Raw genomic sequence first — 14,431 nt, 5'->3', positions numbered from 1 at the left:
GACAACGAAAATTCAGTGCATTCTGTGAATGTCCACAGTGCTGAGAGGGTAACCAAAACTTTGACATGTTTTCCCTGAGGAGAACGGGGAAAAGGAAAAGCAGAGAGCTTTCACCTGCTCATCAATTTTCCGTTGCAGCTGCATGATCTTGTTCTCCAGGCCAATGTGGAGCTTCTTGTAGCGCTCCACGGAGCGAGCTTCTATCTTCAGCTTCTTGAGCTCCCTCTTGGCCATCATGCGGCGGTAGCAGCACTGCAGGTACACGATGGCCCTGAGCGTGCGGCGGTAGCGCCGCCGGGCCAGCCAGCCCCTCACGTGCTTCTGGATAACCACAGACTTGTGCTCCCGCAGCATCTGCAGGTAGGGAAACACAGGGCAAAGGGATTAGAGCTCCAAACTGCACCTCTGCAGGTAAACAGAACCCCACAATGATGTACACAGAGACTCCTTCGCCTGCAAAGAGAAACTGCTGGGGAAGAGCAGCAAGAAATGGTTTAAATTAAAAAAGAAAAAAAAGAAGACTGGAACAAGGACAACAACAAGGAGTAAAATGAAAAGGAACCAGAGGGAAAAACATGACAAAAAGAACTGGAGGCACATTGAAGCACCAGGCATTCCTTTAGGTTGAGGTCAGAGCCCAGTTAATTGCAAAAGTACATGGTACCTGTTGGCAGGATTACAAATACAATCTTTTTTTTTTTTTAACTGCAACTTTATCTTGAAACACTTTTGAATCACAGACATATGCTGCATAGAGTCCATCAATACAAAGTTTAAAATTACCACATTTGATATGCAATGCAGTCAGTACTTCATTTCCCAGAAGAAATTGTAGCAGCTGTTAAGAAGTCAGAAGTTTTTGGTTTGTTTCTGTTATTTTGTTTTGGTGGGGTTTTGTTGCCTTTTCTGACATATCTTAGGCTTTCCAGCATGGAAAAATTTTCATCTATTCTAGTAAGAAATTTATAGTGTAGTAATTCCAATTTATTTTATGGCAGAAATCTCCACCATAGCTTTGACGTGTAAAAAAATAATCCATATTATTTAAAAAAAAATAATCTATAACATAAACCAGTCATGAATGCCAGCAACCTTCATCTGTGTGTTAGCCAGAAGTTCAGCTAAGAGGAGTCTACAACTTTTTTTTTTTTTTTTTTGATCCTTCACCCACTAATTCAATCAGAGATCCCCCAGGTCTGGAACACCTGAATTCAAGCAGATCACAGCTATGCAATGGAGAGCCTGACCAAATCCATAAGGTTACCAGGACACTGAGAGCTTTAGGGTTCACTTATTAAAGCTTCTCCAAATAAAATATTGTAAAGAACAATATTTAGGATTTCATGTTAATGCTCGAAACTGATAGTTTAACTATCATAGGCAGTTCACATTCTTACACTGATTTACCACAAAGCTGGTAAGACAGACTAGTCAGGTAGCAATGATTTTATTTTCTTTTAGACTGCTTAGTAAACAAACTGAAATGTGTTAGAAGCATTACAGTTCCAGATCAATGAATTTAAAATTCACTGGCAAAGTGGCAAGACTGTAATACATACAAACTTCCTCCCTTAGCATTTACTTCTGAATTAAAAATGAGACTGGAAATACCAGCATTCAGTTACTCAGCACACCAAAGTAAGGAAGCAGCTCTCTGAAAAGCACAGCAAGGTCAAAAGCCAAAGTCCTTCTGACTGCACACCATGCAGTAGGCATGCCTGCCTCCTGCCTCCTCATACATTTTCTGGAACACTCCTTCAGGTTCCCAGCAGCTGCCTGAACACTGGAATACAACTAGCTTTCAACAACATTTTCACCTCAAGTTTGAAAGCAACAAGTCCTGTCAAATACCTCCATCGCGCAGGGATGGTCCTCATCTGCCAGGGAATTCCCACATCCATGCAATCCAGTGAGGAAACAAGCCACTCCCAAGTGAGGTGAGAGGATCAGGAAGTTACTTTATCTACCAGGTATATCCCAGGAAAGCTTATGCCACAGCCATGGAGCAACTAGGCTTCTTGTCCAGCTGAGAAGCACATTGCAATGTCTCAGGCAGGAGTTTTCCCCAGGATGTGTGAAACAGGTGATTCAACCACATTAAATTCCTTGTTCTGCCCACGTGACTCAACACATGCCCTCTCTTCCTACAACAACAACAGGTACCTTTCACAATCCTAAGGAACAACACGCGCCCCACACAGGGCTGCAGTCAGGGCTCAGCCCAGGTGCTCCGGCACAGGGCACCTTTCAGTTTCACTCGTCCGCAATCACCACCAACTCCACAACAGGTGTTGACCTTCCCATGGCACACAGAGCCTGTGCCTCCCTCTCTGGCCATCCTGCACCTCAGCCTGGGTAAAATCCCACCTCAGCAGGACAAGACAAACACAGCACACCGCAGGGGCACTTGTCAGACTGTCATGTTTTGCTGCGGTGAACAATTCACAGCTCCAGGGGGTTCCTCCTGACAGGCAGGTCTGACCACCCCTTCCAGGGGCTCCTCCAGAAATCTGCCACCTCTATTAGGAGGGAATATAACAGGTTTATTAAACTGTGCTACAAGACAGATGGGCTGTGTATGAGTCATGCGACTAACAAGGCACAGAGAAATATCTCCCATTTTCCTGAAGATTTTAGGTCACCTACTGCTGTGATCCAGGGTCACTTTGTCACATCTGTCAGACCACTGTTAAAAAACACATCTTTTTTAACAACACAAATATAGTTTGTAGTAACAAGAATGCTAAGAATTCCAATAAAAAGGCAAGTAGATGCCCACACAAAAGAACAGCCAAGTCAAGCACAGGGGTCTTAATACTAAGAAATTCTTATCAAGATTTGTTTTTTTTTCCAACTTTCTGGTTAGTTTATGTTAGAATGCTACAAGTGACTGTGTAGAAACTTTAATACAAATGAAAAATATACAGAAACTTCAATTATAAAAGAGAAAGATATGGCACATAAGCATCAAGATGACTTTTGGCTGCATGCCCTTAACATCTACATGCTTGGGAAAACAACACAACTCCTCCAGCTACTTTTTCAGTGATATATTGGCTGACTTATGAGCCTGGTTAACACAGTTCTTGTAGATAAAAGTGCTATGAAACATGCTAGCACTTTGCAGTTTGACTCATAATTCTGTTTCCAGCCCTGTAACCACTGAAAACCAAACATTAATTTCTCAATCAAATAATTTATTCTCAAGAATTATCAGGAAAATATCAATCTCATTAGGAGAGGGTTCTATCAATTTATCCCCACACCAAAACCAACATACATTAAAAAAAAATAAAACAAAAACACTGCATCCATGTGTAACTTTCAATATCCACTTTTTGTGGGAATCTCTTTGCCAACATAATTCCATAAACCATTTCAGAATCACTGAAACTAAGGATGGGAGAGGACCAGTAGTGAGTGCATCACATGTACATTGATGTAAGCAATACTGATTTGGACTCATGGAGGCAGATTAAAGCATGGCAATTTTCAGCATTTATTTTAAATGCCTCAACATTCTATATAACAAGTGAAAAAGTCAGAAATGCTGTAAATTGCTGTTGCATTCCCCACTGGCTGCACTGAAAGTCTAAGTACATCTATGTTAGATGACAGTGAGAACATGTCTAAAATGACAAGTTGATGGCAGCATTAGATAGTTTTAATTTCCAGGTGCTGTCCCTCAGTCCAAGCTCTGGTATTTTGTCAGTGCATCACACCTAACAGCGGGCACACAAAACATTTCAGATTCCCAAGACAACACCACCGAGACGCTTTGTCCTGAAAAGTATGCGGAAATAAAGGTAGAATGAAAAAGTACATTATGATTTCTTACCATTTGGTACTTGTTTCTGACCATGTAACCTCTCAGAAGAGCCTGCAGGGCAATAGTGGCATCTCGCATGCACTGGTACCTCTTGCGCACCACGTACATGCGCTGGAACTTCTGAATGGTGATGGCAGCTCGTGTTCTCCGCAGGAACTTGGCATAGCTAAGAAGAAGATTACAAGCAATACCTGTAATTATGGGATTGAATGCTTGAGGCTGTTTTTTTAATACCCTGTATCTTTAGTTTCTTCTGAATGTTGTCAGTGACACAGTGTATTTACTTGCTATTCTGCTGTGTGAAAGTACAACAGAATGACAACAGAAACCTTGCAAAGCTTTACAAGGAAATGCTTCCACTTCCCCTAAGAACTGTACTATACAACTGACAAGGTAAACTCAGCTTAATTTCTCATCCCCACCTCTCCAACTTTAAAGCTGTTTCCACTATGTCATCCTCCAGATCTACTCTCCTAACCTCCACTAGTAGAAAATGTTTGCTTGTTTTTGGCTCTCACAGTAAGACAAAGTGTCTTGACATATGCCTCTTTCTGAAGGTTGGTTATTATAGCCTTCATCACCACCTCATCTTTGAATAACACCACCTGTATTCCTGCCCTTCTCTCTGGCCCCATGGCCATCCCTCAGAAGTCAATCCAAACAGATCACTGACTGATGAATGGCCCTTTATAGCTGCACCCTTGATGAGGAATGGCTTCTCCAACTGGACAGACCCAGCTGGGAGGGCACACGGAAACTGGGCAATAAGGACTCAGACAGTCCTGCTTTACCTCACCTGCAATGTATCTCCTTAGTACTACTTATTTTCTGCATCATAGAGGCAGGGTGCTACTCAGAAAGGTCAAAAACAGGCATGACAGACACACTCATTATATTCAACTTCCTACACTCCCCTGGAAAATCATTTCCTCTCAGGCAGTTCAGGAAGGCGAGAACAAGTGTATCACATTTAAATGCCCTACTTGTAGGGCTCTGTGCTGAGGCTGGTGTGGGATTTGCCCTGAGCAGTGCTTACCATCGTGCCTGGTACCCTCTGACATGTCTCTGGATGGTAATGGCAGCCCTCCTCATACGTATGTACTTCTTTCTCATCAGCCAGCCTCGGATCGTCTTTTGGATGCGGATACAGGCAGCTCTCAACTTATCTGCCCTTATTTTTTCAAGGTAGGCTACTTGACCAGCCCGGAAAAATATTTTTGTCTTACCAAACTGGTACTTATCCTTGTCCTATTTTCAAAGGTAAAAAGAGGATAAGTTACAGCATTAAATGTTAATGCATAAAAAAAAAAGGCATGAAGGGCTAAATGAAAGCACAGTTAGTCAAGAGGCAAAATTATCTGTGTAATATTTTGAGTAATCTGAGACTTAAATTAAGTAGTGGAGAAGGGTATTTTGTCTGTATGATTCTGTTAAAAAATTAATATAATAAGGCCACAAGCATGGCCCAAGGAGCCATGTGGGATTTTTGCTTAGATGAGAATGCCATAAAGATAATAACAAGGAAGGCTACAGGAGGTGACAAAGGGGCCCAGAAGATGAAAGCAATACAGGCAGTGCACATGCACAATTTTCTGCTTAAATTGTAGCTGACCCCTCTGAACGGTCCATCTTCAACCACATTACATAGTGCAAACAAAGCAGTTGGGGCTTCAGACATGCACACATCACTTATTGTATCAGGACTAGGGCAGAACAAAGCATGCTGCTGCTGCTCAAACACATGTGAAATTTCAGAACTCAACCAGAAAGAGAATAGTATTTTATGTCTACAAGCTGTAGTACTCCTTTGAGGAAAAAAATGAGAATATACAAAGGTACACTGAAAAAAAAATTAATTTTGTTGGCTGTTTGATTCTATGTTGAAAGGAACAGCAGTCAAAGTGCTACAGGATACATTCATGGTTTGGTATTTTGTAGAAGCACTAAAATAGTCTGGCTATGAGGGAGTAAGCAACACTGCCTTTTTTCCTGTGGATTCCAAATGCTCTCGGCACTAAGTCCAGTACCTGAATCAGCTTCTCCAGGACATTTTTACACGTCTGCTTTCGGTCACCAAGGACATCCTTCTGCTTCATCAGAACCCGGTAACGGCTGAAGAACTCTTGGTACGTCCACCTGTCCCAAGAGCAGAGTGTCAGCCCTGGCAATGAACATTACCTTAAAGAGAACTGCAGCTGGCAGCAATCCAAAGGGAGCAAACACACCTGGAGGGGAAGCCAGCAGCACTGATTCGGATGGTCTCCAGGACACCACAAGCTCTCAGCTGCTGCACTGCCCGCTTTTCATCAAACCTAGGTAGGAACAAAGAAGAATGGCTGTAGGTTTGCATTATCTGGGGGTCCTGGTTGTGTGCACACCCAGGAGAGAAGTGGCACACTGGGGAGCAGGGTGGATGTGATGGGTGGTGGATATGGTGCTCCTGAAACTCAGGGGTAACAGAGGACAGCCTGGCTGGAGAACTGAGCCCACAGGCACTTCCTGCTGGCCAGCACAAGAGCTACAGGAGCCTTTGTGTGCCTGGGCTTTGAGAAAAACTCAAAGCAAGTTCATACGTGAAAAAAATATAATGAAAAAGGCTTTGGAATCTAAAAAAGCAAATTCCAACAAAAGTCAAATGAGCTCAAGGATTGCAAACTGTCAGTTACATTTAAAATTGGTAGCAATGAAAATGTTGGAATTTTTTCTCACGTATCACCATAAACAAAAAAATGGCATCAGGAAGTATTTCTCTCTCTATTCATCCCCAAACATCTCCTGCTGTATGTAATACACATCCACACACAGAGTAAATCCATAACCAGAGAAAGCAGACACAGCACTCCATTCCTGAGTGAGCAAGGCTCAGCAGAGCCTTGATCCTCAGTGGCCTTGGACAATCCCCTCCCAACACAGGCTGCTCAAACCACACAGGAACTGGCATCTTACGTGAATGGAAACTTGAAGTCATTTGGCTTAATACAGCGCACATAGTGTGGAGTTGTAGCATTCAGGGTTTCCATTAGTAGGTGAAGAGAGTTTCGAAACTTTTTGAAAAACAAAATGAAAAAAAATAGTCAGGGAATAGTCTCAATAAGCTCAGTCATCTTTAAGATAACCTCAGAAAGCAGATCTGATTTGCATCCTTTTAATTGAATTAAATTATGGCAAAGATATGTGGATATTTTATGTTTGGCCCAATGATAACTGGAACCAAGTTTTCTGGGGATTGAACCGCACTTTTGATTTGAATCAGACAAAGTGGCACATGATCCAAAAGACCCAGTTAAAACTTCTCATCATCCATGTTAAACTTGTTTTGAAAAGCATCAGTTTGGGGTTTGGCACCACAATAAAAAATGGGCTGCCTCAAATTGTTCCCCACAGTGCATTAGTAATTAGGGACTATTTGCACCAAACTAAGTCACAATAAGCTGCACCTCTCTCAAAATCCCAAGGGATCCCATGAGGCACCAGCATACCTTGAGAACTATGGGACAGAAGGTAAAGGGAGAGATTATTTATTAGAGCTACATTTTCAAACTCACCTGATGCCCCACAGTTTTCTTGTGCTCCTTGCTGGCCTGGCCTGGCCTGGCCTTGGCAGGTTTGATGGGCATTCGAGACAGAGGCACACGCCCCGAAGGGGTGGCTGATGTGGGACTGAGGACCTTCTCCTCATCCTGGAATAACTCTGGTAGCAGCTTGAACTGGTATAACAGCATAAAAAATACACAGAGGGTTAGAAATCAGCAAGTGATTGCACCTGTTTGTGTTTAAGGGTAAATTCCAGGCTCAGTTTTTGTAAGAACTGCATTTTTGTTGAACTCCACAGGGGACAATGCAACAAGCAGACAGGCTAAGTGGTACAGTGAGTGGGCCATGATTTAATACCAAAACTTCTGTGGGTTTGATCAGTGAGTCTCCTCCTGAAGATGAAATTCTGATTTGCCTTTTTTTTTTTTTTTTTTTTTTTTTCATATAGCCAACAATAGCTTCCATGTGAAACTGTTAGATATTGACAGCAGTTTCATAAGTTCTGGCTGCAATTATAAATGGCTGCTTTGATCTAAGAAGGAAAGAACAGGGTCCTCTCATATTCCAATGGTGCATCAGTCTCCTTTGTGGTTGAGAGGTATCTGGGACACTGAATAAAGCAGCAGGCAGCAAAGGTGATTCCTGCTTTATCACTCCAAACTGAAATAATCAGCTTTTTTAAAAGAGGAACCATCAACTGAAAAAAAAAAAAAAAAAACAACAAACCTAGCCAAATTTATCTGACTGAGATCTACTGCCTGCCAGTGGGAGTGAAGGAAAAACCTGAAATGTTTTTCCAAATACCACACAGGACTTCTGGTTTCCTTTCTCTAATGGCTACAAAATATACTGATACATAATAGCTGCTTTGAAGTAACTTAAAACTAAAAACAACACCACCAGGTCTTTCTACTCACAACTACAGCACTTCAGAACCATTATAAGAGTAAGAGAATCTGAACTTCTCTACCTGTCCATGAATAATTTTATATCTAGCATCTGTGCATTTTTTCCCAAGAGACAGGAGCATTCATTTTTCAGTACTAGAAACTGCTTGGGCCAAGTACAACCTAAAAAATTTAAAAATTTGTTTTGTCTTATAAAACCTGGTGAGCAGACATGATAATCAATGGAACACACTGCACAACAAAATGGCACCCAACAAAAACCACTTGTCCTGTGGTTGTGCCAGATAGGCTGGGAGAAGTCATCAAATATTGCCCAGTAGCATTCAGCACAGCACTCCAGCACAACAGAATGACTAAGGATGCTACAAAGGTACCCTAAATTCCTGAACTTAAAAAGGAGTATCACAGCTTGGCTATATCTCACCTGAGACTACCTCTGTAGCTGGTGGAAGAATGACATTTCCTGAGGGTGATTTACTCTTCTTCCACTGACTCAACACAGGGTTGAGGATGATTGGGCTACCACCTCCTAGTCAGCTGTCTATGATGCAGTGAGTTGGTGTGCACAGGGAGCTGAGCTACAGAGCCAGGTGTTTTCAGCCTGTACAGAAACTTATTTGAATGTAATATGATTTTTCTGAAGCTCCTCATGCTCCCACACACCAGAGGTGGGGGTAGGAACAGGGTCCCCATTGTCTCAATTGCAGATGGATGAGCTCTTCTAAGCTGTCCACACCTAAGGCTCATTCCTTTTCTCCAGCCCTAGGAAAATCTGCCTGTAAAAATGGACAAGTGCTTATCAAAGGCACTATTTTCACAGACACTGGCCCAGTTACTCCAAGTAGAAGAAAGGAACAAAGTCTGGCCTCTCCAGTACAGGTCACCAATAGTGGAGCAGTGCTGCAATGATCCACACTGTAGGACTACTCCTGCTTGGGCTTGGGTTTTATTATCTTATCAATTTTCTGTGTTTCACAGAACACTAGGATGTTCAAAGAGAGGGAAAACACTGATCCAAGGGTAGATAATTCACGTGATAGAAAACAAGCAAGCAAGCATTTCCTCCCTGTAACTTTTTCAGACAACTTAACACACATGCTGCTAACAGTCTTACAGATAATTTCTTTCAATACAGAGCCACAATAGAAGATTTTACATGCCAGAAGCAAGCATAAAAGCCCAGGATTGTTGCATTGCTTTCATGATACATGCATGGAAACTGAACTACTTCACAGAGGTTCTGTGGGTGGATTTACAGAGAAGGCCAAAATAAATAGTTGAACTCTACAGTGCCTGCCAAGAGCAGTGTGTGTCATGCACTTTTTGGAGAGCAAGCATCCAAGCTGTGTGTGAGAGTGGGCATGGGCAGGATGACAGATGATGCTTTCAATTTAGAATTACCTTCTGTTGGATGCGCACAGCAAACCCAGAAAACATCACCAGCAACGAAATAAAATAAAAATCAGAAATGCAGTTCTACTACAATTACTAACAAAGAGGTGCTGATGAAAAACAAAAATAAAACATTCTTTACACTGGTTTTGGCAAAATTTACCATGAGATGAAACCATGTTGTTTTTAGGGTTTAGATTGAACTGCCTCAAGCTACACTGAGCCTGCCCAAGCTGCTGCCAGGCTCTTACAGCAGCTCTGTCCCCACTGTCTGTCCCTCAGTCACTGGCTGACATCCCATGGAGCCCCCTGTCCCTCTGTCCTGCACAGAGTGGCTGGCTGGCCTCTGCCAGCCCCCCAAAGATACCATCTGCCTCCCCCTCCGCCCCTAGAAACTGGCTTCACTTAAACCACTTCAACACCTCTCCCAGTGGAAAGTCTGCTGTGGTGTTTCATTATCCACATGTTTTAATCATTTCGTTTCATATTATCTGCTCAGAATAGAAACCAAAGAGAAAAACGTTGGTTTTCCTGATAGAATAGCATAATTTTAAATAGCCTGTCCTTGATACCCAGCTTCCTGGGCCATTAGAGCTAGCAAATTCCCAACAGCCATCACTGTGCAATGTCAAGTTAATTGCCTTCACATTTCTGAGAGCACAACCAGCATTTCTACCATTACAAAACACAGATGATGCCACTGAAGGCCTGTTCTATAATATTCCTTCATGCAGTATTTTTCAATTCAGATGTTATCTTTCTTTCATAGATATCAAGGAGACAAGACTGTAAATTCTGGTTTGTGTCCTTAGGGTCTATATATTTTATTCCTCTCTCATTTTGCTTCTGGAACTGAACTTGTCTCTCCTTTAGAAATTTTCTGCTCAGTTGTCATGCCATAAACAAGGAGCTTCTGTTTTCAGGTTACAAAATTAAGGGCTTAACTGTTAAGCCTTCTTCTACCACTACAGTATATCAGAAGTCATTGATGTCTCCACAGAAAATATAGCAAAGTTTTGTGAAAAAGAAACCCTCCTCCCCAAATCCCCTTTCCCCCCCTCAAAAATGCAAATCCAACAAAGGAACCCCCAAAACAACAACAATGACCCAGAAACAGTGAAATTAGTGGCTAAATAGACTGATCTTTCATGGAAAAAAGTTAGGCTATAAGACTTTCTAAATTCATGCAGATAACTAAGTAAAACACAAACTATGTTTAATTTCAGTTGATCTGATACTAGGTGAGAAATTTTTCCTAGGTTTCTAAGAAGCTTTCTGACTCTTAAATCAAAGATTTATTACTGCAAAAGAAGAAGAAAAAAATCCTTATACTAACCTTACTTGATTTTAGGACCTTAATTTGTTCTTCATAAACCGTGTCTTTATTCTTTTCCAAAAAGCCTTCACATTGATATTCCACCTGAAAGCCATCATTTTACAAGAGAAAGTATTACAAGTAATAAATAAGAATAATTTGCATAGAATTCATCAGCTGTAACATCCACAATTAAAACATGATTCTTTTCCCTACTGAAAATATCAGCTCCCAAGCGCATCTTTGTCAAATATAGATCTTCCTCAAAGAGAGTGCTTTCCAGTAAAACATAGAACATTAAAATAAAGAGAGAATTGCTGCTGTTGCATTATACCAGACATATTTCACTGCTGAGAGATGCTGGTGGTAAGGCAGCATGACTGAATGGTTACTGTAAAGGTGGAGAATCAAAGTGTGTGCTGAGCTTCTCCTTCACTGAACTCATCAGGGTTGCAGAGCTGCCTGAAATCCAGATGCAGCTGAGAACAAAATATCTCCCATCTCATTAGCTCAGAGGCAGTAACTACATCTGCCTGCAGATTACTGTGGAAACGGCTCATTTGTGCTCTGAAGGACTAATTTTACCAGAAACAATAAAATGTCTGTATGTTGTGACAATATATAACAACCCTCTGTCACAGGGCTACAGCATCTCCTGAACCAAAGAACAGCCAGCAGCAGATAAAAACCTACCATTTATTTCACTGTCCTAATTCAAGGCTGAAAGAAAACCAAAACTATTGTCAAAAGTCCATTTATCAGTGTTCGCACAATGACACCATACCCTGAGCTGCAAATAATTTCAAGGAATTCCTAGAGGAAAGAGGACAGAGGATGTCCCCAGGGTTTCTCTACAGCTGGAAGCCCACTCTGAGCACTACCTGGGGCACCATCCCTGTTCTTCCTGCGGGAGGCCAGGCCAGGAGAGGGCAGCAGCATCCCTGCCTTGTGTGCAGGAGGACAGCTCAGCACAGACCGCTGACCTGCCAGCTGGGGCTTTATGTTTCCTCCAAGATGTCTGAGTACATTCACATAAGCATACAGAAAACATAAAATGCTGAGCACAGACAGAGCTTAGAGCTTTGCTAGTACCTGCTTGGAGCTACTTTCTGCTTTCCTTGGCCCTTGCTGCTCATAGACTAGACACAGGAAAGCCTTGCTTTCAATATCAAAGTTTAGCCTAATGAACAGATTATGAAACATTAATTAATTCCTTCTTGTTCTCTTATCCACAAAATAGAACAGAACTTGTGAATCTAAACTGTTACAGAGATGTTTCTGCTGCTTTCATTAAGGTAACACTAGATGCAAAAAAGAATAGGACCCTTCTACACATAAATTCAGGAGCCTGGGAGAAACCTAGCAGAGGCAGATAAAGGCCTCCAACCTCCCATGTCAGCATGTGCAGACCTACTGATAAGAATCTGAGAGCTTCTTGAAACTGTTTTTGACAAAGCTGACAATATCCTGAGGCAGCTTTTCTCTATAACAGGACAATTGTATTAAATGAGATTATTAATTTTCTCTGTTTTAACCTGAGGAGTGGCTCAGTTTGACAAGCATTGCGGGCTGAATACAACATGCACTCCACTGAGACACCCCTCAGCCAGCTTCCTGGAAATAGCTGTTCCCTGCACAGCTGAGGTGAGGGTGGGAGCACACACACTGCCCCAGCAATAGAAAAGGCTATGCTGGCCTCTCTCCTCTTTGCACACTGAGATGGCAGCAAGAACGGCATTAATCCCTTGCTGCTCTTCAGCTAAAAGGAGTGGGGTACAGGATTTCCTTTTTTGTACATTTCTGTTGCATAACTGGAATTGACACAGTAATGCTGAGAGCTGCAAATGCACTAAGCTTTGGTGTTTGGAAAAGCGATGGTCAGTGCTTACAGCACCTGGTGCAGTCAGAAGCTCGTTTGTGGCTCTGCACAGCTGCACTTTCTCCTCCTGATCAGGTGTTGGGCAGACACACTTTGGAAGAGCTGAGTAGAGTCAGGGATGCCACTGCCCAGTCTCTGCCTGTGGCAGCGCCAGGATCCCCTCCCACACAGCAGCAGGAAAGCAGTACTACAGGAAAAGTCCTTACCTTGTCAGCAAAGTGCTTGATGATAAAGGCCTTGTTTGACATACGTGGTTTTTCAAAGAGAGCACATTTATTCAAATGGGTATTGTATAGTTTTTGGGCCCAGGAGTCATCTGAGCCTTTTGGCATCTAGGGAAAAGAATACAGAATACATTTAAAATGTCTGGAGAACTTCTCAGCAGCAAAAGCCAGCTCCTGGGATTCCCAGCACTGCCAGAAGCAAGGACACAGTAAGCAGCTGTGTGCTTGCCAGTTCCACACGGGGTACTGGGCACTGGCAGCAGGTGCAGCTGCTGGGACACATCTGACACCAACAATGCCTCCAGTGTCACACACCTGAAAGCAGGGATCACAAAGGCACGTTACCAGACTAAGCATAACTCATCCACCTCTCTTAGAGATTTCTTGTGATGCTCTGTGATAAATAAGAACCCCAGGCTGGGTTTCAACTGAGGCAGACACTCTGAGCCATCCCCTGTACATGGCTTGGCATAAAATAAACCAAGATGAAAAACAAAGGGTGAAACACCAAGCAAGAAGCAATTTGAGGAAATCTGACAGGACCAAGGACTGCACTCACTCATTCCTGGGGAAGAGAAAACTGTCAAAGTCCAAACAAAGTTGATCAGAGACCCAGGAACAGCTACAGATACATGATGGAGAGGAAGGGGTGGGGGTGTTCATTACTAAAACCATTTTTTCTCCTCCTGTAATTGCCAATTCTGTTTGTATGCTGTCCAAATTCTTGCACCAGCAGAGTGTCAAAATGACAACAGTCTGCAGATGACTTTTCCCTGTGAGGCCCAGAAGCAGGACAATTGACAACCTCTTTCTTTATGAAAGCCCTTGAACACACACCTTGCATTCCTCATCCAACAGATCCAGAACTCCCATTTTGGCCTCTATGAGGTTGATGCAAGGCTGATTGTCATAGAAATCAATCAAGGTCCATGGTATTTGTTCCTTCATATATTCTTCTTGTTCCAGCTTAAAGACATGCTGCAGGGCAAAAGGAAAACAGTTTTCTGTGAAATTAAATGCAGAATAAATACATTGAACTCTCAACTGAATTCATCTTGGCACATTAATCCAGGCTGTCAAGTGACACACTGGTTCAACTGAATAAACTCTTTAACAAGTGTATGAAAAATAAATTAACCTTTTTTCCTGGCCTAAAAACAACAGCCTAAATTCAAGAACTCAATATACTCTGCAAATATCCTATCTTTTTACTATATTGTCCAGCAATTATAATAAGCTTTTCTCTTACAAAAAAAAAAAAAAAACAAAAAAAAAACAAAAACACCACAAAACCCAGAAAAACCTTCAAATGCAGGAACAGCAACCTATAAAGTAGGATGTGCCATGCTT

At 42.2% G+C, this 14,431-nt stretch overlaps 1 protein-coding gene across 12 annotated transcripts in view; it reads right to left on the bottom strand.

Moving 5' to 3' along the window:
• Window positions 1-14,431, bottom strand: part of MYO5A (myosin VA) — a 96,797-nt gene that overhangs the window by 28,664 nt on the left and 53,702 nt on the right. For all 12 annotated transcript variants that reach the window (XM_083871041.1, XM_083871046.1, XM_083871048.1 and 9 more), the window contains 10 exons: window positions 13,919-14,059; window positions 13,064-13,189; window positions 11,000-11,083; window positions 7,375-7,536; window positions 6,776-6,873; window positions 6,055-6,141; window positions 5,857-5,965; window positions 4,866-5,077; window positions 3,839-3,995; window positions 115-354 (listed from right to left, as the gene is read on the bottom strand). In XM_083871041.1, the coding sequence (XP_083727167.1) occupies window positions 115-354; window positions 3,839-3,995; window positions 4,866-5,077; window positions 5,857-5,965; window positions 6,055-6,141; window positions 6,776-6,873; window positions 7,375-7,536; window positions 11,000-11,083; window positions 13,064-13,189; window positions 13,919-14,059 (1,416 nt within the window). The remainder of the gene's footprint in view (window positions 1-114; window positions 355-3,838; window positions 3,996-4,865; window positions 5,078-5,856; window positions 5,966-6,054; window positions 6,142-6,775; window positions 6,874-7,374; window positions 7,537-10,999; window positions 11,084-13,063; window positions 13,190-13,918; window positions 14,060-14,431) is intronic.

Source organism: Zosterops lateralis (genome assembly GCF_965231275.1).
Source record: "Zosterops lateralis genome assembly, chromosome: 13".
Classification (NCBI taxonomy): domain Eukaryota; kingdom Metazoa; phylum Chordata; class Aves; order Passeriformes; family Zosteropidae; genus Zosterops; species Zosterops lateralis.
Note: the sequence above shows the minus strand (reverse complement) of the source record. Positions and strands in the feature narration are given on the sequence as shown.